The sequence below is a fragment of the Amblyomma americanum genome, chromosome 7 (genome assembly GCF_052857255.1).
Source record: "Amblyomma americanum isolate KBUSLIRL-KWMA chromosome 7, ASM5285725v1, whole genome shotgun sequence".
Classification (NCBI taxonomy): Eukaryota; Metazoa; Arthropoda; class Arachnida; order Ixodida; family Ixodidae; genus Amblyomma; species Amblyomma americanum.
This window is the reverse complement of record NC_135503.1, coordinates 27,204,223-27,227,665: the sequence shown is the minus strand read 5'-3', so window position 1 is coordinate 27,227,665 and position 23,443 is coordinate 27,204,223. Positions and strand designations below refer to the sequence as shown.

The following is a 23,443-nucleotide window of genomic DNA, read 5'->3' as shown; positions in this document are numbered from 1 at the left end:
CGATTTGCAGGTTGGCTTAGCGCGATACAAACTAGGACAAGAGAAGGACACAGGACGAGCGCTCCTCGCTTGTCCTGGTTTGTTTCGCGCTAAGCCAACCTGCAAATCATGAATCGCCAACTGGCCCAAACTCCGCTTTGCTAAAGATTACTTACGAATTCCCGAAGTTTTTTTTTTTTATGACGTGAATTAGTGGTAACACAACTATATTTTGCGAGATAACTGCATCGAATTTGTGTGCGTGTGCATGTTTATCTGCGCGCGTGTGCGCGCGATTGTGTGGCGTTGGTTGTCACGAAAAGGGAAAATTATCTCACTGCACTGTAACAGTCTCTAAACGCATCTGGCCCTTTAGCTGTCAAGCAGCATGGAGGAAAGAGAGAAAAGTGGGGGAAGAGTGATGAGGGAAGCGGACAGCGAAAGTAATGATATGCGTAACGCCTGTTTCCGTCAAGTGGCTGAGCTCGGGGAAGCCGTCCAAGATATGAGGTTATAGCACGTGCTGCATAAGACGTAGTTGGGTCGGATTCACAAGTGCATGTCTGTCTACTGGTTCCGTATTGTTGCTATGTGCCAACGACTACATAGATACGCTCACCAGATAGCGTACTGATAAGCTGGATGAATGCGACCAGTTAACAAAACCGATTGATCGAGGGCAGTATCAGAGGGTGAACTAAGAGAAGTTCGTTTTGGCTAAAGGAGAGGCTGGGTCTATAAGTTCGCCTTTCGTACGCATTCATTCTTGTTAAGAGGGTCTGTCAAACTGTTCACATGTGCTAAAGGTCTGCTCGCAGATGCGGCTTCAGAACTACAGAAGTTTTAACACGCAAAGTTTTGTTAATAATTCTGGTGCCCCCGAAAAAGTAAAACCCAACAGAGAGAGAGGGAGGAAAAAACGGTCACTGCAAGAACGACCGAGTGCATCTGCCGGCGACATCACAAGGTTCGATATCTCCCTCTTTGCACGTGTTGTCTAGGTTATCTACGAGACCCGCAGTGATGTTTTCTCGGTCGGAAGCTTTGGTTTAGATGAACGGTATCTGAAACTAGGCGCCGACTGATTCTGCGCACACTTGAATGGCTAAGGAACCTACGGCGCACCCGCAGTCGAAACACTTTGTACTCCACCAGTCAGACAGCCACTGGACTCTTCGAGCTGGCATCGCCTGGATTCTCCTCTGAAGGTGTCTCTTCTACGTAAAGTTTGCTTTGATGCTAGGACTTTTGGTTTACTGACACAACGACGGCTAGCAGCTGATGTCTCTCAATGAACTCAGGTTCGAAGCCGTGCCGGCGAAAGAGCCCAGTGAAGATGCAGACAAACAGCCTGAGACAGACCCAGATTTTATGTGCGGTTGCTTGGGGTATAGGCCTCCGTGGCTTCAGCGATTTGGCAAGGCTTACTACTTCCTAATTTGCTACTCGCTTTTCGGCATCTCCCAAGGTGCGCTGAAAGCGTACCTGAACGGCTGTGTATCAACTATAGAGAGGAAGTTTGGCCTTACTGCAAAGACAGTGGGCTTCATTCTCATCGCTGACAACATCAGCGCGCTCTTCGCCAGCCTGCTGATCGGATATTATGCCACAAAGATCAGCCGGCCCAAAATCCTCACCTTCGGAGTTTGGGTGTCCGTGCTGGGGTGTTTCTTCAGTGTGCTGCCGTACCTCATCTACGGTCCGGGGTTCGTAAGCCACACAGGAGATGTGTCTTCTACGATAGCAGACGCCAGGACACTTCACGGGCTGAGGAGTTTGAAGACAAAGCTGAAATTCTGCACGCAAGCTGAAGACGACATTAGTGATGAGCCCAGTTTTGTCAGAGACGAGACGCCAGCTCCCAGAGCCATTGTGGCCGTATCCCTGCTCTTTTTAGCCAACTTCCTCAATGGCATCGGAGGCACGACTTTCTACATATCAGGGTCAACGTACACTGACGACAACGTTAAGAAGAAGGACTCTCCTGTCTACTTCAGTAAGTGACCTCACAATGTTTCACCGTGCCCTGCGCATTGCCGTAGTCAGATCATACTAGCCGGCATGATGGTCTGCATTTTAAAAAGGATGCGCACTGTAACTTTATATCGTTAGAACAAATGAGAGTTTCTGAAAATGCATCATTTTTCAAGTAAGAAACAAAATTAGGTCCTCCAAGGTCTAAAGCAAAAGAATTTTAAAAGAACACACCAGTCCCTCATAGCCGAAAATTTAGATTCTTGACCCCTGTGAGTATTAACTCTTGTTAATGAAGCTTAAATGTGAGACTTACAATGTGCAGGATTGGGTGTTAGACTAAAAATGTTGCCCTACTCACATGCCTAACTGTAACTAACTGTAACGCATGATTTATCTCGGTAATTGCATTGCGAGAACTGTCGTGATCATTGCATTGCATGCAGAAACTGAGATTGAACTCAACGGAGTTCTTGTTTGAGGCGATAAATTTCTTTCACGATGAGATATGTGCAAAGTTACTGCAGCATCGCACCAACGCATAGAAACTATTCGTGCATGCATAGCACCGAGCGAAGTACAGTTTTGAGTGTTCGCGTTTTTTGCGCAGGTTTGATCATGGCTTTGCGCCTCGTTGGTCCTATGCTCGGATACGTGTCCGCATCAGTTTGCCTAAGTATATACGAGTCGCCATTCGGTAAGCGGGTTTTTTTTTTCTGAACGCATTTATGTTATTTACGGTTGTACTCGTATGCTGTCTAGGAAAAAAAAATGTCACCGTAATTGTAGCTTTCAGTTATAGCATTCATCTTTTACAGAGGAGAAAATCGTGTCTATGATAGTTAGGAAAGTTTTGTGGGCCATTAGGCAGAATGGAAGTAAGACAGGATCATACGGGGCGCTACATTCTTTCAAATGTACGATGCAGATGCGATCTCAATCGGACATAGCTTGCTGGGCTTGTTCGCGCAATTAACTTTCCCTGGCTCAGGTTGCACAGCTTATAAATAAAGATGCAAAAGAAATAAAAGACGAGCGCAGTTTGTAAGTAGTAAACAAACCGTAGAAAGATCCGAACCATTAAAGTCTGAAACGCATGCATTATGTTCAAGCAGCAGTGGATTCAACCTTTCGGCGGTACTATTTGTTATACCCACTGTCAATGAAATGAAGCCGATAGATTCAGGAGGTAAAACTTCCGAAGCGCATTTTTGAGCACACTGATGACAGATTTTCGGAAACAAGTTTCATCCGGAATTTTTAAAGTTTTGATGAAGGGGCGAGGTGTTGAGAGCGCACCGTTTTTTGTGCGTCCAATAACTCAACCTGCTATAGATGCTATTGTTTCAGCAAGGTGTAGACGGCATGGTAACATACTGATGGTACCTGTTGCGACAAATAAGAAATTGTTTGCAATGCGGCGTGGATGAAGGAAGATGGCAGCGCGTTTACTTGATCAAGAAACATTTATACCTCAAAGTGCTCACCAGATGGTGGAATGTCGCAGAATGTTTATGTGTACGCCTTTCATCACCGCTACAGAGGCGTTTATTCAATGACGTTGGCTTTGATTACATTCATTGCTTTGGCGTGTCTGTTATTCTGAGAATAACACCAAGACAATTTCCGCAGAACACCACATTGCTGTTTCCCCAATGCAGTTCTAGACGACGCTAGCCTCTTCTCATCTTCGTGTTACTTTTTTCATTTTATGCTAACAACGTCTCTTTCACCTTTAAGAATGTTTAAATAGAGAAAACTGGGAAGACCTAATAGCGGTCTAAGAGTTTGTCATTTCTGCAAGCCTTAGAATAGTTCGAAAACCGATTGCGGCTAGCAGAGACCGTTTAAGAAATCTTGTATTCTTTCTCTCCCTTTGAACGTACAGTTCATCACCTAACCTACAAATTTGTGAATCTGATGTCTAATGGCTCTCTTGCGGATGACAGAGAACCCAGGCATCGGCCGCACGCACCCGAACTGGATCGGCGCCTGGTGGATGGGCTTCGTCATTTGGGGTGGTGTCATGGTGCTGATGTCGCTGCCCATGTCTCTGTTTCCCAAGCATATTCGGAGGAGCTCTGTGTATGCAGCTGCAGAGAGCAAGAAGGCAGAGCCCAAGTCATTTGGCGAGAAGATAGTCAACGACGCACGTGGTGAGGACGCAGTGCAATACGGCGATTGACGCATGCAGCGACGTTTCAAAGTTAGGTTTCACCGTTGTGGTGGCCTATCGATTTGAGCATCCGCCCCTTAAGCGGGAAGCGTGGGGCCCGATCCCGAGGGCTGCAGTGTCGCAACCAGTTTGCCATTAAGTTCAACCTCGTTACACCGAAGTTGAAGGGGACCGGGTACTATTTCGTTGTAGCCGTAGCTTCGTTATAGCCCCTGTCGACCGAGTTTCGAAGGGGGATTGTCATTCCTTCGTTACAGCCAATATTTTTTGTTATAAACTGTTTCGTTATAACGAGGTTCGATTGTAATTACAAGTGCTGGGCTTCTCTGCCGTGAAACCTACTTAGAAAATCAAGCACAAGGAGCGGCTGGCTCGCAAAAGTGTGTCCTTGATTTCCCTTCGTGTAGGCCAGACTCCTTAGCCATAGCCCTCTTTTACCACGACACCCTGTGCCGTTTTTTATTTATTTGTTTATTCATACTGCCGGCACAGGACAAGGCAGGAGATGCGGTTTTTCAAGTACACATTTTGTTAGAACTCTTGCATATGAAATACAACAAAAACAGACAATTTACGAACTTTTTGAAAATTAGCAAACCATCATCAATATAAAGCATTAAGGTCTCTCTAGCTAATACTGTAGAAGCTTGGGCAAGTTGGTGTGACATGGTTCTTCAGCAGCGCAGGGGACAAAGGACGTGACAAGTGCACAGACATGGCGCTGAACTTACAACTGGTTGATTGAGGTGATTGGTTGATTGGTTTATTGAGGTGATTGGTGCCACTGTATATAAGTAGTGAAAATCACCTCAATAAACCAGTTGTAAGTTCAGCGCCGTGTCTGTGCACTTGTCACGTCCTTTGTCCCCTGCGCTGCTGAAAAACCATCTCTCTAGCTAGTTTTTAAAGCTCAGTGCTTCTCAGGGAGAGGCCAGCTTCTCTCTTTCAGTCGGCAGTCGGTTCACAGAGCTTTTCAGCAGTACAAGTTTCGAAACAATTATCTAGACTTAAAGCTGCCATTACTGGCCACACTTTAACGCCTTGTAAGCGCTGACATCGTCTGCGACCTTTGGCATTATCTATTCGCAGTGTTGTTGCATCTGTACTCTCTGTGTCTGTGTCCTCAGTGGAAAGCTGACTGGAGCTTGCAAAGAAGATTGGGGAAGAGGGGACACAAGTACTTCTACAAAATGTCTCCCAATCCGGAAACCACCGCAAGACGCAACGCGTGTCTCAATTAACCTGCACTCTGCCGCTTATGATTGGGGCTGGCATAAAAAAAATTAATCGTCACTTTCATCACTGTTTTTACATATCTGGCACACGAAAAGTAGCTTGAAATTCTCGGAAACGAAGTCACGTCCATGCGCTGTGCTCATTTCTATGGTCGACCCCTTCCTCTTTTCAACTCATTAACCTCGGCTCCGTGCCGTCGTTTGTTCTACTAGATAACATGCCAGTGTTTTCCGCAGAACGTGTCTGAGCATAAGTGCGCGTAGCGCAGGTTTTCTTCCGCTCTTTATAATAAACCTCAAAAGTTATTTCGAAATTATTTAAGCAAAAGTTATTTTTAAGGCTTGGTTTATGAGGTTTAACTCCCTAAAGCCACTCAGGCTATGAGGGACGCCGTAGTGGAGGGCTCCGGATGACTTCGACTACATGGCGCTCTTTAACGTGCACTGACATCGCACAGTACACGGGTCTCTAGCACTTCGCCTTCATCGAAATGCGACCGTCAGGGCCGGGATAGAGATCGCGTCTTTCGGGTCGGCAGCCGAGCACCACAACCACAGCGCCGCGATAGCGACTCAAGCAGTACTTTTAAAAAGCATCAATTTAAAAGGTCAAACTGAAAACAAAATTATAGAAGAGGTCCGGGTTCGAACCCGACCGCGGCGGCTGCGTCTTTATGGAGGCAAAACGCTAAGGCGCCCGTGTGCTGTGCGATGTCAGTGCACGTTAAAGATCCCCAGGTGGTCGAAATTATTCCGGAGCCCTCCACTACGGCACATTTTTCTTCCTTTCTTCTTTCACTCCCTCCTTTATCCCTTCCCTTACGGTGCGGTTCAGGTGTCCGCCGATATATGAGACAGATACGGCGCCATTTTCCTTCCCAAAAACCAATTATTATTATTATTATTATTATTATTATTATTATTATTATTATTATTATTATTATTATTATTATTATTATTATTATTATTATTATTATTATTATTATTATTATTATTATTGGAGGTCAGCATCAAAAGGGAGCAGGAATTATCAATTAATCAATCAGTTTCATTTATACCGCATATTTAGTAGAGGATAGCCTCCCAGTGCATGGTTACAATTGCCTTGCATCTCCTGGTGTATATTGGCGCTCTCTGAGTTCTTTTTTTTTGCTTTGCTGTTAAAACAAAATCTGCTGTTGGCGGCCGTCTGTCGCCTTTTGACCTTGTTTTCTTTTTTTGCGCATTTCGTACGTTTCCAGATATGTCAGGTCAGTTAGGTCATGCAAAAAATTTGCTTGTTCGCAGATTTCAAGATTGCTGTGAGCCGCCTCTTCAAGAATCCTGTGTTGGTGTGGAAGATGGTGACGCTCGTCTTCATCGTCAACGGCGTTGGCGGCTACTTGAGCATGTTTCCGAAATACGTCGAGAACCAGTATCGCGTCTCAGCGTCAAAGGCCAGCCTCTTAACAGGTTAGTGAAAGCAAAAGTGTTACCAGTGCAACCTATTTTGCTTCAAGTAAACGCCAAGTTCGAGATATTGGTGCGCACAGATACGCCAGTAACCCTAAACCTGAGTGCGTTGAAAGGGAGACACGTATGAACAACGTCGGATTCCGCATGTTGATGGCATATGAGGCATTCTTTCTACTAAGCATTATCGAAGTTGTTTGTCTCGTTGAAAGTTTTGAGGTAGGTTTTGTATTTTACACGTCCTACCGTTCAGCTTGCACATGTGTGGTGTCGCTATACTGACAGCTTCGTTCACTTTTCCTGCGATACCGAGCTTGTAAACGTAACCAAGTTATTCTAGATACAAGTGGTACAAGTTTTTGAGCGCTGTCCTGAAAGACCCTAAACGTTTCGCAGGGCACAAAAACTTAGCCGCGTGGTTAGGGGCCACGTACTCATCAGCTTGTACTCATCGCTGTCATTGTTCTTTGAAAGAAATAACATCCGTCTCTTAGCTTAGCTCTGTGGAAAGAAACTGAATATTTGAAGCTAAGAAATAAGGCGAACGGTTCGAAATATGAAGCTTCAAGTTGTAATAGCATTTTTAATGCATGTTTCTCGTCAGAAAAAAACTTTCCCAAGGGAAGTCGATCTAATACGAAAGGAGACAATGCAGCCGAACCCGGATATATCGAACTCGAAGGGGATCGCAAAGTAGCTCGATATATCCGCAATTAAGTGCATAAAAAAGGGTAGCTAAGCTTATCTGTAACCTATAAGGAAGAATATACATTGAAACGACGCCAGCGGCGCGCCTCTGTTATGATTGTAACCGCATCAGGCTATGGGGCCGCCGACAGATAGCGTTTGGAAAGTTACGTTGGCTTTACCGCATGACGGCAATGCGGAATGGAAAAGGTATGAGGCTGAAGGCGACCCTAAAGCACACCCCACGTTCACATTGTCCCGTGGTTGCTGCCAGCACGTACCCAAAGTCACGCAGCCGACATGTCCCCGCGTGCAGCAAGTTAACAAAGAATGTAGTAAGGAGATTCGTCACTTGCGGGTGTGCGGCACGTCGTTCGATGCATCGAATGACCAGCGAAATTGGAGTTCGATGTGTAATGCGACTTTCCTACACTTCAAGATTTTCAAGAAGATAATCTGTGCGTTAGATATAGCAAACAATTCGAAATAACCGGTCTCGATATATCCGGAACCGGCTGTCATTCTAATGCTATCAGTACTTGACATCGCAGCCATTGAAAAACAGAAAAGGAAGGCAAGAAAATTTAGAGCATTCACTTGCCCAGCCTAGAGTGAAACGGGCCCTATTTCTTAACAATATATTCCTCACTGCTTCAGATCGCGTTTAATGAACGATTGTTCATAGACAAAGGTATTGTCAAAGCTTTTACCAAGAATGGACTCATTAGTGCTGCATTAATCCTTTTTTACCACGGTCATCGTTTTGTGATTTACGACCCCCCAGGATGTCTATTAAAAAACAGTAAAAGCGTAAAAACAAATTATGGGAAAAAACAAACGCTATAAGGTCAACGAAATATACGATCAGCCGGCTAACCTGTTCATAACGGAAAGAGAAAAGCTTTAACGGAAGAACTACTAAAATCGGAGAGAGATTGCGGGCCATGATCAGTACAAGAGGTGCGAATTTCTTCGGTGTGTGTGTCGACGGATTGCGAATTTTTTCACAGGTGGTCGTGTTTTATTATCTTTGTCAGTCTGCAATTTGAAGCGTCATTCTCTGTTTTTTTATTTTGTTGCGCATAATTTGCCTTCATCTTTCACTGTCGTGGCCACCATTCGAGAGTGCTCCTTTGTGCGCTTGCTCTTTTCTTTCGTGTCTTTCGTCCTGAATGCTTTGGCTTCTTTCCGACGTGAATTCTTTCTAAGGGTTATGAAAAACCGGGCACATAATGTGCAGGCCCCACAAAGGTCCTTGCCATGATGGTCGGCCTCTTCTTGGGCGGTATAATCATTCGCTTCTGGAAGCCCGGGGCACGGACAATCAGCTTGCTAGGAGCCTTGGGCGACTTCCTAAACCTGTCCTTCCTGTTCGCGGGCCTCTTCCTCGGCTGTTCAGGTTGGCAACTGGCTGGCACAAGTATGGACAGCGGTGGCAGGTACTGTGCTCGGGAGTTCTTTTGGGGTGTCCTTGAACCACACCTTTGTTGTGCAGTAAAAACGGCTTGGGGCGCCTTTGCTCTGTTTAGAAGCGTAAGGTGAAAAGAGCGTTTTCAGTAAATAATTTAGCAGTTCACAGCAGAGGCTTGAGAGCTGGGAAGAACATGTGACAATTTTTTTCTTTTATGTACACTTTAGCATTAGGATGGTAATACACATATGCCTTATTCAAAGGAGTTCAGATGTTGTCGAAAGGATTTCCTATCATGCATTTGAAGCGCAGAATGACGGCGGGATGTAATGTATACCTTAGAAAAGTGAATTGCGCGAAGTTCATAATCTGCAGGGTGCCATAGACAAATTTCTTAGATCATGGACTAGTGTCATAAAAGAAATTGATGTTTCGGGAGTGCAGTGGCTCATGTGAAAACTAAACATATTGTCAGTTTTGCCTGTCTGGTTGAGTTTGAAGACGTATAATAAAATGCACAACTCCAACCAAAAATGTTAACTTTAACCCAACGTTTCGAAGCCGACTCGGCTCCTTCATCAGGGGCGACTGAAGGCAGTAGCTAAGCGTCTTTAAGTATAGAGGGGAGGAGGAAGGAGGGGGGGGGGGGTCAAAGGAACGACAGCTGTGACGCGAAATGCGCGGAGGAGGGGGAGGGTGTTTAGGCTGTTAGTCACGCTGGCCCACTGCAGGGAGGTGGTGACGCGACTTTTTTCGTTGAATTTTTGGTTGGAGTTGTGCAGCTTATTATAAGTGGCTCATGTGCTACAAGGGAGCCGTAGCGCTCCCGACATGTGATTTTTCTCATGCAATCGTCAGTGGCCTATGGGCCTTCACGGTTTCTTGACACGACAGTATGCAATAAAACCATAGAATTCTTCAAGATGACCTATTTAATGGTAAATTTCTAAGCAAATGCTATTTAAGAGCTGGACTAGAGTTCGGTCTTTGAAGTCATTTCTGTGCGCAGGCTCTCCTTGAGCAATCCGTGCAACGAGAACTGCACGTGCCCTACAGGTCGCTTCCAGCCAATCTGCCACGTCGCCGAGCAGGCTACCTACTTCTCCCCCTGCGCCGCAGGATGCATCGACCGTGGAAACGTGGGTGCAAAAAAAAAAGGAATTTATTTCCTCCTTTTTAACGCTTTCTGTCCTCGGTGCTACACAAGTCGTATGTAAGAGAGATGTTGTACCTTTCCATGTAATTAAAGTCATTGTTGAGTCGCCGGTATGAACAACCAATGTCTCGACATAATATATACTTCTCGACTGCAGTAAATTCTTAACTGGCACATTCATAAAAGAGCTAATGACATCCTAGGTGATATAAAGAAAACCTAACGGTCATGGTCAGGACATGCAATACGCAGAACAGATCGCCGTTGGTCGGTTAGGGCAACGGAGGCCATTGCAGTCGAAGGTAAGCACATCAGCTGGCGGCATAAAGTCAGCGGCGCTGATGCGATAGGGGCAGGGATGATTGCAGCTAAATGAGAGAGACTTTTGTTCAGCACTGGACGCAACCGGGTGTAATGACGCTGCTTAGATAAATGGTTACCTTTATGGCTGAGACATGGACTCCACTTCGTACTTCGCAGGGTTCGATGGCGTGTGCCTGCATAGCCGGAAGCGCAAGTACGGATTTGAACGGTGTGCTGCCCATCATCGCAAACGGCCTCTGCGACTTCCCGTGCAAAAATTTGTTCATTTTAGTCCTTTTGATCAGCCTGGGAAAACTCATATCGCAGCTCTCTCGAGTGGGGCTCACAATCATCACGCTAAGGTAAGGTTTCGTTTTTGGAACTTTTATTGCAAAAAGTTGTGAAAATTGTGAGGCGTTGGTGACCGTGCTGCCATTAAAGCTGCCATTATATTCGCATTTAAGGCTATTGACATGCTCCAAAATATGTTTCGGGCAGACTGGGCCCGAATGGAAAATTAAAAGAACACTGCTGCACTGTCAAAGCTGTTACCAATCACTTTAAGAACCACTGTCGTGACAGAGGACACGTCCCATAATTTACAGTAGCCGAGGTCTTTCTGACATACGAATACCTAACCGTGAGCGGGATCACTGAATGGGCTGAGATTAGGAGGCTTCCGGAACACAGTTATGCTTTGATTCCTAGGAGCAATGAGATTGCGAATTTTGTTTCACTGCTTTTTATTACACACACACGCATTCAAAATGTGCTTTTTTGCATTATGTTATGTTTATGCTCATGTTACTACTTGATGATTTGAAAGGTAAATGTTATTCTCTTACTGTGACGTTTTCATTTTTTTTCATACATACACACTGTGCTTTTTGTTTTTATTGCTCTATGGACGACTTCTTCGGTCTTCGAGTGCTTTGCTTTTGAAAGCTACCCTGTTTACCGCATAGGTGTGTTTGCGTACCAGTCCTGTTGCGTGGGGGACAGTTTTGAGCTCTTGTTAAAAGTTCTTTAAAGGATTTTTCCGGGTATAAAATCGCATACTTGTGCTACCTTGTCCCCATTGGACTGTTCATCACAGTTTATACACTTCCCTTGGTCTACGTGGGAAGCCACAGACACGCTCCTATATCATAGCTACGGAACTGTTTAATGTTCAGCGGTCCTCGCTATGCAGGTGTGTGGATCCTGCCGACAAGGGTATGGCTGTTGGAATGCTTGCCGGCTGCCTGAATTTTCTCGGTAAGGATTGTACTCTTGGCGTTCGTTTTCATTAACATTGACAAGTTTGGAGCGTTGACTAAATTCAGGAGGTGCTGTTCAGTTTCGTGGTTAAACATATTTGCTGGCCTGTGTAGCAGTTTGAGATCTTAAAGTACCAGGGCGCAGATGCCGCTGAACATACAAGAAAGAGTGAATAGCTGAAGGAGGGGCCACGTTTTTGACGAGTTGTATGTACCGTAGTTAACGAACGAATATATAATGTCAACCAGCATATGAAAACACAGACAGCGTGCATGTCGCTAAGCGCAGCTCGGTCAGATTCGTTCGCATATGTAGGTGTAGGAACTTCAAAATGTATTTGCGCTGACCATACGTCCACCATTTTTCATTTTATTTGCCATGAACTTCTTAAGGATGAACGACCAACAAGCCCAGCTTTCTGCTTTGAATTTACGAGCCTTATATACGCTTTTGTGAATTTTTTTTCTCCTGCGCCAGAGATTCGTAAAGTGGGTCAAACAAAGGTGACGTCTAAAACCGTTTTTCAGCTTGACGGAATTCCGGAAGTTATCGTAAACTGTTGTGCAGAGACAACATCGTCGTTGAACAGCCTGCAACGCTACCATTGATAAACAGCTCTTCCGGGAAGGAAACAAAGAGCTGCACTGATTTTCCTCCTCCAGCATTGTACAATTGAACTGCATGGCGTTAGATGTGCGACCTAACGAGGGCAGCTATTACACCGAGTATTACTATTAGAACTGTAACATTGTCAAAGGAATATTGGATACTTTCGTAGAGATTGATATCGCCACAAAGGCTAGTAGTGTTTATTTGTTCATGCCCAAAGCGGCCGGCACGCGGCTTTATTACTTAGTTCATGGCAAGATAAGCAACCAGATTTATTTGCAGCCGTGCGCTATCGGTTCTACGTTGATCAAGGTTGTCGACGACGTTCAGAGCGCGTTAAATCGTAAGTTCTTCGTCAGCTTTAAATTGAGCGCGGCTGACAGTGGCGGCGATTCTGTTCGTGAATGACGGCCGAGCACGTTTGTTGCTATCGCCGCCATCATGTTGTTTTGTTCTTTGTAAGCGCAAATGAACCCAATGAAGAGTTTCTTTTCAGTGCATTCCTGCTTGTTGGACTCTGTCACCGCCCCGGAGCGATATCCTCGAAACTACTCATATCTAAAGCTTTAGACAAAATGCGTTTGTAGAATAAAAATAAAAACGAATTCGTTATGCGAAATACGAAAATACAGAGCTGACTGAATTGTACTACACCCAAATGGTACGCATCACGTACGGGGTTCGAGTCGCGGTACTACCGATAATTAATCGATTCCTTCAATGGAGGCACGTAGCCCCATGGCGCGTGTTAGACACAAATAAAATAAGGAAATCTAAAGTCTGGCGAAAAGATTCATGAATAAAGAAAGGAACGCCGACCAAAGGTTGTTGTTAAAACGAAGACGTTTCGGCTTCCATGATCAAGGCTTGCGTATGGAAGCCGAAACGTCTTCGTTTTAACAACAACCTTTGGTCGGCGTTCCTTTCTTTATACATAAATAAAGTAAGGGATGCGCTGTCTTTCAACTTTGTCACAAACACTGCGCATTGATACCTTACCCCGTGGAACCTCCGAATTATTCTCTTTTTTTCCTTGACTCCAGGAGCCATCCCGTACCCACTCATCTACACGGCTGTGTTTGACGCCACTTGCCTGGTGTGGGAAGATCGGGCCGGTCACCGGGCAAACTGCTCCTTCTACGATGTCGACAAACTGCGCATCGCCTACCACTCCGTCACCATCGTGTTTATGGGCCTCGGCCTTACGAGTCAACTTATCTTGTCGTACTACGCCAAACGCGTCACCGACATGTACGGTGACGTGGATGCCCATGTTGAAGATGCAGCGACTGCTAAATGGGAAAACGGGGCACTCGAACTTGAAGGCATCGCAGGTGCAGACTCAGAGAAGACTGCGCAGAACAATCTGTGACATGGAATACAGAGCCCCTTTCATTTTGAACACCTGGCAGGAAAAGGTGAGGGAAAGAGAAGGGCAAGAAGGCTGGGAGGTACCAGATATAGCCACGCTGACTACCCTTCCCAAGGGGGAACGGATAAATGGAGAGGGAGAGCAGAAAGGTTGAGTTGCTCGTATAAGTAGAAAGGGTGACTATGGTCATGGGCTCGTTCTGGTTGTGGTCAGTAAACTGAAGGAAAGTCCCAGTATCCGGCAAAACAAAGCGTCTAAAGATAAGCACGCTTCGCTCCGGCCCGGGGTGGACGCCATTAGTCGCGTAGAGGCCTGCGCCGTAAAGTTTCGCGAATTAACCAATATGCAGGCTGCCTTCTTGTGGTCGGCGCAACAGGGCTTATATATCATAAATAAAAAAATGTGGAACGTTGCAGTTACGAATGCGTTGAGGTATTAAAAGCCGTATTATTTCGTAAAATTTAGTGGTATTTTGTGCTTCTCGTGAACTTAGTTTCTTCATGCTCTTTATGATATTTTAAGCTGCCATGCCGCGCAGACTTGTGCATGACACTCAAGACGTGTTGGGCAGAACAGACATGCCCTGCCTTTGTTGGCCATACGAAATACATAAGCTGCAGTGTGTTGAGGGACCATTGCCCTTCTCAAGGGTGTTCCGCTCGATGGCCAGATCTTTTGAAGGCGAATCTTCTCCCCCGCACCACAGCTCACACAAGCCAGAACTATGTCCTCCATTCGAGGTCAACTGGCAGAGTTGACGAAACCGACTGACAGCGAAAATCTTGGTTCACAACGGGGAACGCCAGTGCCGATCGAGAGAATGGCGTGCTACGCATGAGAAATGACAGCGACGGAGCCGTGTCGTGACAACAGACTCATAAAAACGTCGAGGATCACAAATAATTGCAAGCAAGGGTGCAGCGGTACTCTTGGCGCAGAAGATGGTCCTATGCAGGGCCATTTCCGGGCGCGTCGTGCAATATAGGTAACTTTTTTACTTATGGCTGTGATGATGACGAGGAGGAGTGTTCATATCATAAAAAACCATCCAAATTCAAATCCGAAGGAAACTTTGGCCGTATGCGACCTGTGTCGTGTCGCCACGCATGGCAGCCTGAAAGTCCGCGCTAAACAGATGGCGCCACAGCGCTTTGAAAATGGCGACACTCAAAGTTATTTCGTGTTGTGGTATTTAGGGCCTTCATTCCAAAGGGGAAGTCTTGGTGAATAGGAGGAGGTTGTGAAGTGGGAAGGCTGTTAGGATGAGTAGGATGAATCTTATCCACGCACGCGGGCTGCTAAAGAGAATTAAGCAGGTGACCTGCAAAACAAAGGAGTGACCGGTTGACAGGAGAAGCCCTCTTGAAGAAACATTGGCAAGCACACTGAGGCTTCCTCCTTCCCTTTCTTGTTCACTTCGTGAGTGCCTTAGCAATGTTCGCTTTCTTCTGCTGACATTGCCAGTTGCTTAGCACGATGGTTGTCAGACAACCAGTTTTGATACTTATCTTTGTGATTATGACCTTATTCTTACATCCCTATGTATTTACCTATTGTTACATTGTTACGCCCTCGTTCATTGCTACGCTCTTATCGCTGATAGCAGAGAACATAAAATATTAAGAAATTCTCATATAAGTTGCACTAACGTTACATGTTACACTGAAACATTACTTTAGTGTTAAAATTTAAGACAACTTTTGTAGGGCTATACGGTCCCCTTTTATTCATTTAAACCACGCGCGCTGTCTTTCAGTCATCTAGGTGCGTACGAGTGCAGGGCAACTACGCATGACAGAACAGCTGCTCACGATATGTGGCATGCGGTCGCTGTGCGATGACTAATAAGGACGGCGAAAGAAGCGCGCCGGAGGATTTCCGCAGGAATTTTTGTTGGGGCGCGATGAAGCTTTCGGCGGCCAGCCAGAGTTGTCGCGATGCGCACGAACGACGGGCGTAGCTTTATCAGGAAGATAGAAGATGGAAGCGACTTCTCCGAAGATGGAATAACTCTTTGGCGTGAGTGGCCGCTACGCGAGCAGCCTGGTTTCTTATGCCGCTTCGAGCCCCCCTTTTAACTGTTCCGCTTCTTGCCATTCGCGCCTCAGTGTGCTTGTTTTGTCGCGCTTAGGGCTTAGCGGCCGTTTTGTGTAGTCCGAGCATTGCGCTCTCGAGAGCCTAGACCGCATGCCCTGCTCCGCCGCTACGTTCACTGCTGTGCTCTGTTAAAAGCGTTTTGTAGCGAGAGCTACACTACGCCAGCTCTTCGAGCCTTCAGCGTGGCACCCCTTGAGCTCCGTGGCAGCGCCGTGGCGTTGAGCCGGTTGGTCACGTGATGCGGAGCAGCTGCTGCTGCCGGCGGTGCGGCGCGCCGGCGAAATCGAGCTGCAACAGCTGTGCGCATGCGCCGTGTCGAGTGGGGGGGGGGGAGGGGGGGAGCGGAGAACGGAAGAGCTAAACCACAGCCATTTTTTTTGGTGCGGAATAAACCGGTGTGTTGCCATTGAAGGTGCGCCACTCGTCGGGCGAGACCATGGCTCGCGGACCCGTTCCCTAGAAGGCCAGGTTTGAAGAAGACCACAAGGATATAGCGATAAGGATGACGTGGTTTAACCACAACATTTAAAATATATATTTAATTGTATCACATAAATTTGCTAACATTTATTATAGCAAACATAGACTGCAACTGGCAGTACTTTGCCATAAATCTGTTAGATTGTGCCTGCATGGATTCCATGCAAAGCCTCAACATTTCGATGGTTGAATTCCAATGGAAGCGAAATTGTAGAGGCCAGTGTACTGTGCAATCTCAGTGCACGTTAAAGAACCACAGGTGGCCGAAATTGCCGAAGCCCTTCACTACGGCGTTCCTTGTAGCCTGAGTCGCTTTGGGACGTTAAACCTCTGTAAACCGTAAAGCCTGAATATTTAGTAAGCAAGAGTTAATTACTCCCGATTCTCCGGCATCACTAATGGGGCACCCTTTAATAATGGTTATACCAGGGGATTTTCCTCAATGTATACATAATTTATTCCAGAAAATTGCTGATGGCCTAGCTCGGTTAGGCCAGAATATACGTAGCGAAAGCGCGGCGACTTCGGCATCGGGAGAGTGCATTCACTAGATGCCCCTTTATCCATGGTTGAAGCTTGAGCGCCTTTGTTTCATGCAAGTGTAAAATGGTCACATGTCCCTTCCAAATACCTAGGTGTTCCTCTTGACAAGTATCGAGATAACGATGACTTTTGGAAAGAGAAAATTCAAGAATTGTCCACGAGTGCACAGAAATGGTCGGGAAAGGAACTGTCCAATTTCGCGTGCGCAAACATATGTAGTGCATACCTGGTTTCAAAAGTGTGCTATTTGTTGCAGGTCCTTTCGTACTCTAGACTTATAATTCAAAAGTTTCATCGTCTGTTCGTAGTTTTTCTTTGGCAGTTCTCATGGGAGAGGACTAAACGTGACTATTTATTTCTGCGCTTGAGAAAAGGGAGTTTTAGCTGCCACACTTGTACCTGAGGCAGGTGGTGTCAAGATTTATTTTTCTTCCAGATCAACGCGACCCTTTCCTGCGGACTTTTATTCAAGTGAGGCTTTCTTCGGCTTTGCCAAACTATATTATTTCCACTGTAGACGGGATGTGATAGAGTGCAAGTAGATTTTTGAAAGAAGGGATCTTTGCTTTCCGGTTTCTAAATGCTCGGTTCAGTTTGGAATATCTTTCAAATGTCACGCGTAAGAAATTACTGAAAGATTCGCTTGACTGTGTCTTCCCCGAGCTAATATATTGATCTCTGTATAGTGGAGGCCAAGGAGGAAATGTTTTAAAAAGAGTAAGGAAAATGGCGGTGCTAGCGGGCGTGAAGACGTTTTTCTTCAAGCTGCACACTGGTACGTTGCCGGTTAAAATATGTATGGAGGAGAACGGACTGTTTTTACCATGGGGTGCTGACTGCTTGTTGTGTCACAAACCAGACTGAATAGAACACGTCTTTATTGATTGCTGGGATGCGCTGCTCTTTCGGGACGCGCTCCTGCGCGCAATGAAGAAAGACTTACCCTTGACGCCGTATGGGATACGATTCCTGGACGTTGAGACGGAACTTTATAAATACGATGTAATTTTCCCCCTTGGCCTGCACAGCATTTGGCGAAGCAGGGTGACTGTACGGCACTGCGATGAAGATGCGCAGCCTGTCAGAGATTACTTCAAACAAAACATATTTAAGCTGCGTGAAGTGTACAACGAGTTGTGTTTTGAAGATGAAGTTGTCGAGTTGATGGGAGAGGTGTGTTCCTTGAAACAGTTTTGATTTTCTCACGTGAGTAAAACGCATGTCCGCTCTTGATGCTTGAGAGTGCAGCGCATAACATGTTAGTGATCTGTTGTAAACTGTCAAAACAGGCAATAAAGACAAAAAAAAGAGCCGTCGTGGCGCAGTGGTAGCGTCTCTGCCTCAAACGTCAAAGGCTGTGGTTCGATTCCGAGCCTCAGTACAGGTTTTTTTATTCGGTGAGTGTGCGGGGGATTTCAGTGGCTCCCATAGATGCCGCCACCGAATACATTGGTTAGCGGTTAAGCGCAGGCTCTGTTAAGGCGCGTCTATACTCCGATATGACGCGCGCGGCTCGCGCTGCACGGCAACGTCACGTCGGCCAAAGCGAGACTCTATACTCCAACTGCGCTTGACCGCCGACGCGTTCGGCGGCTTCAGCGCCCTCTGACCGCACTGTCGGAAACTTGGAGCACGTCTCTATTTCGCGCCGAGTGCGCCAGCCAACGCCGACCCGGCCAGACCGGTTCGGCTCCACGGCGAGGCGCGCGTTGTGAGGTCATGTGCCTCCTCGGAGCACCGCCATGGCGAAATCGCAAGTTCGCGGCCAGTAAAGCTTTCGGTTTAAAAACGCGAGAGAAGCACACGCCAGTGCGGTCTGTGCAAATGGATTGTAGAGCAAGATGTACTGCCGGGGCCAACACTCTCCAGGACGGAAGAAGCGATCTAGGTCCACATATGTCACGCCTGCCAAAGAAAATCTGCTTTCACTGCACCACATTGGAGCACGTGAGTCCGACTGTCACTTCTGCAAGTTTGACTTCAATCAAATGACTAATGACGGGCCTGTCGGCTTTTGTTCCCGGGTATGCGTCCTGGAGAGTTGTATTCCCAATAGTACATGATGTAAATGATAGAGCTCATTGATTAGACCTATAATTATCTAATAGTACCTAATCAACTCTTTGTTTTAGACTTTAGGGGGAAAATCGTTGCCAAATTGACTGATTTCAGCATGAGAAGTGAGTCTGGTTTCTAAATTTTTATAATCGACAATGTGGCAGGAGTCTTCTACTTGGGCTTTAAGAGCTTTTTTATTTGCCCATCATCATAGATAAATCGATGTAACCTTACAATGAATAGTTCGGGGCTGAAAAGGGGCTTCAAACCTGTATTCATCGTCGTGCATCACGCTATTGTTGTCTGAAAAACAGAGCACAATACGTTGAAAATGAGAACAACACTCGAGGTAACTTGGCATGTCAGTGTTTGCTTTCCTCTTCCTCTCCAAGTTTGGTCAGTGTGTATGAAGCTTCCTATGGGGAACCTGCGCTCCCAAGGTGGCACTGCAATTGTTCCATTCGGTTACTCAAAACTGCTTTTGTCAGCTGCTTGGACCGCTGCAAATGCGAGAACACATTCTGCGCGATTAGATAGCCGCGTTTGGCTGACAGCATCCATTGCCTAGCTTCTCTCGGCGTAGCCCAGATAGCTGACGCACGGCACGTGCGCCTTCGACAGAGCGCGGAGGCTCATGCCAATAAGCGCCTGAAGGTGGCGCGGAAAAGTACTAAAAGTAACACTAAGAGTAAACAAAAATAAGAGTAAACAAAAATAAAGAAAAAAAACTGAGCATAGTGGCAACAACCACTGCCCCGTTTCAAAGGGGACGCTCCTACCTTCCATCCATCCATCCATCCATCCAGTACTACCCAAAACTGCTTGCTCTTCTCGCTAGGCAGTGTGTTTGGCGCTGCAATCGGCGCCGCAAACTTCAGCGCAAGTTCCCCTACCATGTCCAACCAATGCAGATGCCAGTGCCAATTCCTCTCTTAGCGGCCGGTGGAGAGACAACCGTAGCGTCGTGTCGTTGTCGTGACAAAGTGCGTTTGAAAGGTGGCGGCATCGTATTCTCACTGCCATAAGGTGAGGGTTAGGAGCACGTGCATCGCGGTACGCAGATTGCTTGCTAAAATTGTTTCGCTCGTGCGACTCCTTCCATCCCGTCAAAGTGAAGATGTTTCATGACGTTTTTGTTCATTTTGATCCACATTTGTCGAAGTCCGACAAATGCGCCTGTGCCTACGCCCGTGTCTCTAAGCAATGCATGCGCTGTTTTTTTAATGGCACGGAAATGTTCGTACTTTTTTTCCCAGGATATACAATCAATGAGTTGCGACATTATTGCTTCACCGCGGTGACAGTCTGAACACTATGAAGGTGACTGTAGGCCCTGAAATAAACTTGAGCGACTCAGTGCGTTTTTTGCGCTGTATTTATTAGCACGTATACGAGAGCCTAAATCGCTCACATCATCCGCTCGACTAATCCGCTAGACAAGTTTCAGAGATTCACATATATATGATACATATACGCGTGATATCTAGCTGCTTTGTAGTACTAGTTCACCATATCACATAGTGACTTACAACATATCTGCGTTAACACAAACAAAACCCTTGTTGCAATCTTTAACTGCTTCTTTAAGACCATCTGTCAGGCAAGTAATTATATCGGGAGTCAGTGGCTCTCTAGAAGAAAAAACGGGGCAAAGCGCGAAGCGCGGATTGCGCTTTGCGTGTGTGACTTAGAGCGTCTTCTTGTCCTGTCGTCTGCGCGCAGTTTATTATTTTTTTTGGCATTCACTGCGAACCGACTAGCCCAACATCCCAACAGCTTCATAGTGGCCTCGCGGTTGGCAAGATGACAAAATTAGAAAAGTAGCGGTATGCTTTCGTGCCATAAAAAAAAAGCATTCAAATCAAAGTCCTTCAGTTCTGGAGGCCACTTTCTACTTGTGTTCCTGCGGCCCTGCATCCGCACTTGACCAGCCAAAAGTTCCTGAAGGCCATGTACCACGAATGTTTTCAACATCTCCAGTGCTTTCTTCTTAATAATGTGTCGGTTTTTTTTTTGTTTCCGTAGTCCTTTCAATACTCTGCGGCAGTTTTCGGCTTCTCTCCTTAGGCGGACCACACGTTTGGGTGCGGCTGGGGAGACAGGCTTTTTTCTCTGCCTTTGAATTGGTTTGGATCCTGCAATGGGATGTTCGTACTTGTCAAAGGATTGCGGCGTGTTCGAAATAGGCGAAGCAATAATTCCCTGATGTTCGGTAGTTTACTTTTCCACTGCGCTTAGTCCACCGCCACTCGCTTATAGCCCATCATTTTCTGCTCGGCGCGAGAGACGACCTCTTTTTTTAAAGTATTCTTTTCGTTCTTCCGCAGACGTGAATTTAGGGTTAACGACGGATTGAACTGGTGCGCCGGCAGCTCTGCAATATTCTTCAGTTCGCAACCACCCACAATGGTTATCTCATATACCTGAGTCGTTCAAATCAGTGCGTGACTGAAAGCCGCAGAAAGTATTGCACCAAGCATGGACATCACTGTCGCCACCGCCTAGTTTGTTTGTTTTCTTGCTTTTGTGGGCGAAACGGGATAGTGAGGAGTGAGTTTTTTAATGTTTTCTGCCGTTTCTCAGTCTAGCGATCGTCAGCGCCGCGTCACGATGCTTTTCAAAACTAAATCGCCCCTTCTCTTGGGCTTCGTGTACAGCGGTTGACGTCAGACGTGGTAATGCGCAAAGTTTTAATGGATTTGTGCATGCAATGTATGACAGGCACACTCTAAGAGATTTGTTCCAAACTACTGCTAGCTGCAAAGCATCTTTTCTGTGGGAATAGGGGCAAAAACTCTGGGACATATGTCTAAAATATATTTGCACGGTTGAATCCCGGCACAACGAATGTCACTTCAACGAAATTTTCGCCACAACGAAGTATTTTTAATTCCCAGGGAAATACCCATAAGAGTTAATGTATTAAAATTCCCTCGAAAACGAATTACTTTGTGAGCACGCATTCGCTTCTACGAATTTTTCGCGAGCCTTCGCCGGTCAGTGGCCCGCCTTTCTTCAAAAGTTGGGCGCTGTACGAGATTATTCCCTGCTAAAGCAGTGGCTTGGAGCAGCTAAATAAAGCACGGAATGTATTTTTATTAAATTTTCATCTACTTTTTATAAAAAAAATTTGGTTGGGAGTCGTTTATTCGTCATAGGGAAGCAGCGAGGGGATTTGGCGCCGTGCGAAGGCCGCCGGCCGTACGAGGGCCAAAGACGAATCCAAATCCGGTCGCCAGCCTCCCCTCCCCGCCTTCTCCGCAGCCCTTGCCGCCATTTTCTCGTGTGTTGGTGTGTGTTGATCGTCGGTCTTTCGCTGCAGTCTGATCTCGTCGATCGCCTCTGCCATGTCGCCGCCAACGAAGAAGCGAAAGTTTATTTCGCTAGAAGAAAAGGATAGAATTATCGCCGAAGCGGAAAGCGGGAGGAAGAATGCAATTATTGCCGCAGATTTTGGCATCGCGCCGAGTTCGCTATCGACGATTTTGAAGAATAAGGACAGCATTAGGAAGGCACTTTCATCGGCCACTTCAGCGCAGCACAAGAAAGTGACGCAACCAACGTATGAAGAGCTCGACAAGGCTGTCTATGCTTCGTTCGTCGATACGCGAGCAACAAACATGCCCCTGAGCGGTACAATTGTGCAGCAGAAGGCCCTAAATTATGCTTGTTTGCTAGGGCTGAACTACTTTAAGCCAAGCCTAGGATGGCTGAATCGCTTCAAAGAAAGGCATAACATCGTCGGCAAGGTTTTGTGCGGTGAATCGGAATCTGCGGACGTTGACGGCGCATCAGCATGGGTGGCGGACAGAATGACTGTCATAATGAGCAGTTACGCTCCGCCTGATATTTATAACGCAGACGAGACGGTCCTTTTCTATGAGATGCTGCCAGCGAAGACGCTTGATTTTAAAGGGCAGCGTTGCCACGGAGGCATACATAGCAAGAAACGAGTGACTGTGCTGCTGTGCACAAATGTGGATGGGTCTGACAGACGCCCTCCGTTAGTTATTGACAAAAGAGCAAAACCGCGCTGCTTCAAGGGGAACAGGAGCCTACCTGTCAAGTACGTGGCAAACAGCCGGTCGTGGATGACCCGTGCCATTTTTGCTGATTGAGTGGTGCCACTTGACCGCGACATGAGCAGACAAAATCGGAAGGTTTGTTTGCTCTTGGACAATTGTTCAGCGCACCGCATTGACGACGTCAACCTGTCAAGTGTGGAGCTGAAGTTCTTCCCGCCGAACTGTACCTCAGTCATTCAACCCCTGGACCAAGGCATCATCCGGAGCATGAAGTCTTCCTACCGGGAGAGGTTGATCCAGCGGCTTCTCCTGAACACCGACAATGGTAGGGAGACGAAAGTCGATCTTTTCATGGCTTTAGAAATGATGGCTGCGGCTAAAGAGCAACACGGTGCAGCGTGATCCGCAACTTCTTCAAGCACGCCGGGTTGGTCGACAGCAAGGCGACCAGCACGACTGCAGCCGCGGAAAGTGTACCATCGTCATCGACTCCTGGGATTGACGTTACTTGGAAATTGCTCAAGGAAGCTGGAAACGTTCCTGCTGACATAGCGCTGGGCGATTTCCTCGACGCCGACGGGATTATCCACGAGGAACGAAGCGATGAAGACGTGTTTTTGAATGTG

At 46.5% G+C, this 23,443-nt stretch overlaps 1 protein-coding gene across 1 annotated transcript; it reads left to right on the top strand.

The window, feature by feature from the left end:
* Positions 1–1,022: 1,022 nt before the first annotated feature.
* LOC144098725 (solute carrier organic anion transporter family member 74D-like) lies at positions 1,023–14,187 on the top strand. The gene is made up of 9 exons (XM_077631562.1): positions 1,023–1,975; positions 2,564–2,650; positions 3,903–4,109; positions 6,652–6,816; positions 8,744–8,942; positions 9,924–10,053; positions 10,551–10,735; positions 11,566–11,630; positions 13,286–14,187. Exons 1-9 carry the CDS (start codon positions 1,261–1,263, stop codon positions 13,612–13,614), a joined length of 2,082 nt encoding a protein of 693 aa, XP_077487688.1. The 5' UTR covers positions 1,023–1,260; the 3' UTR covers positions 13,615–14,187.
* Positions 14,188–23,443: the final 9,256 nt, after the last annotated feature.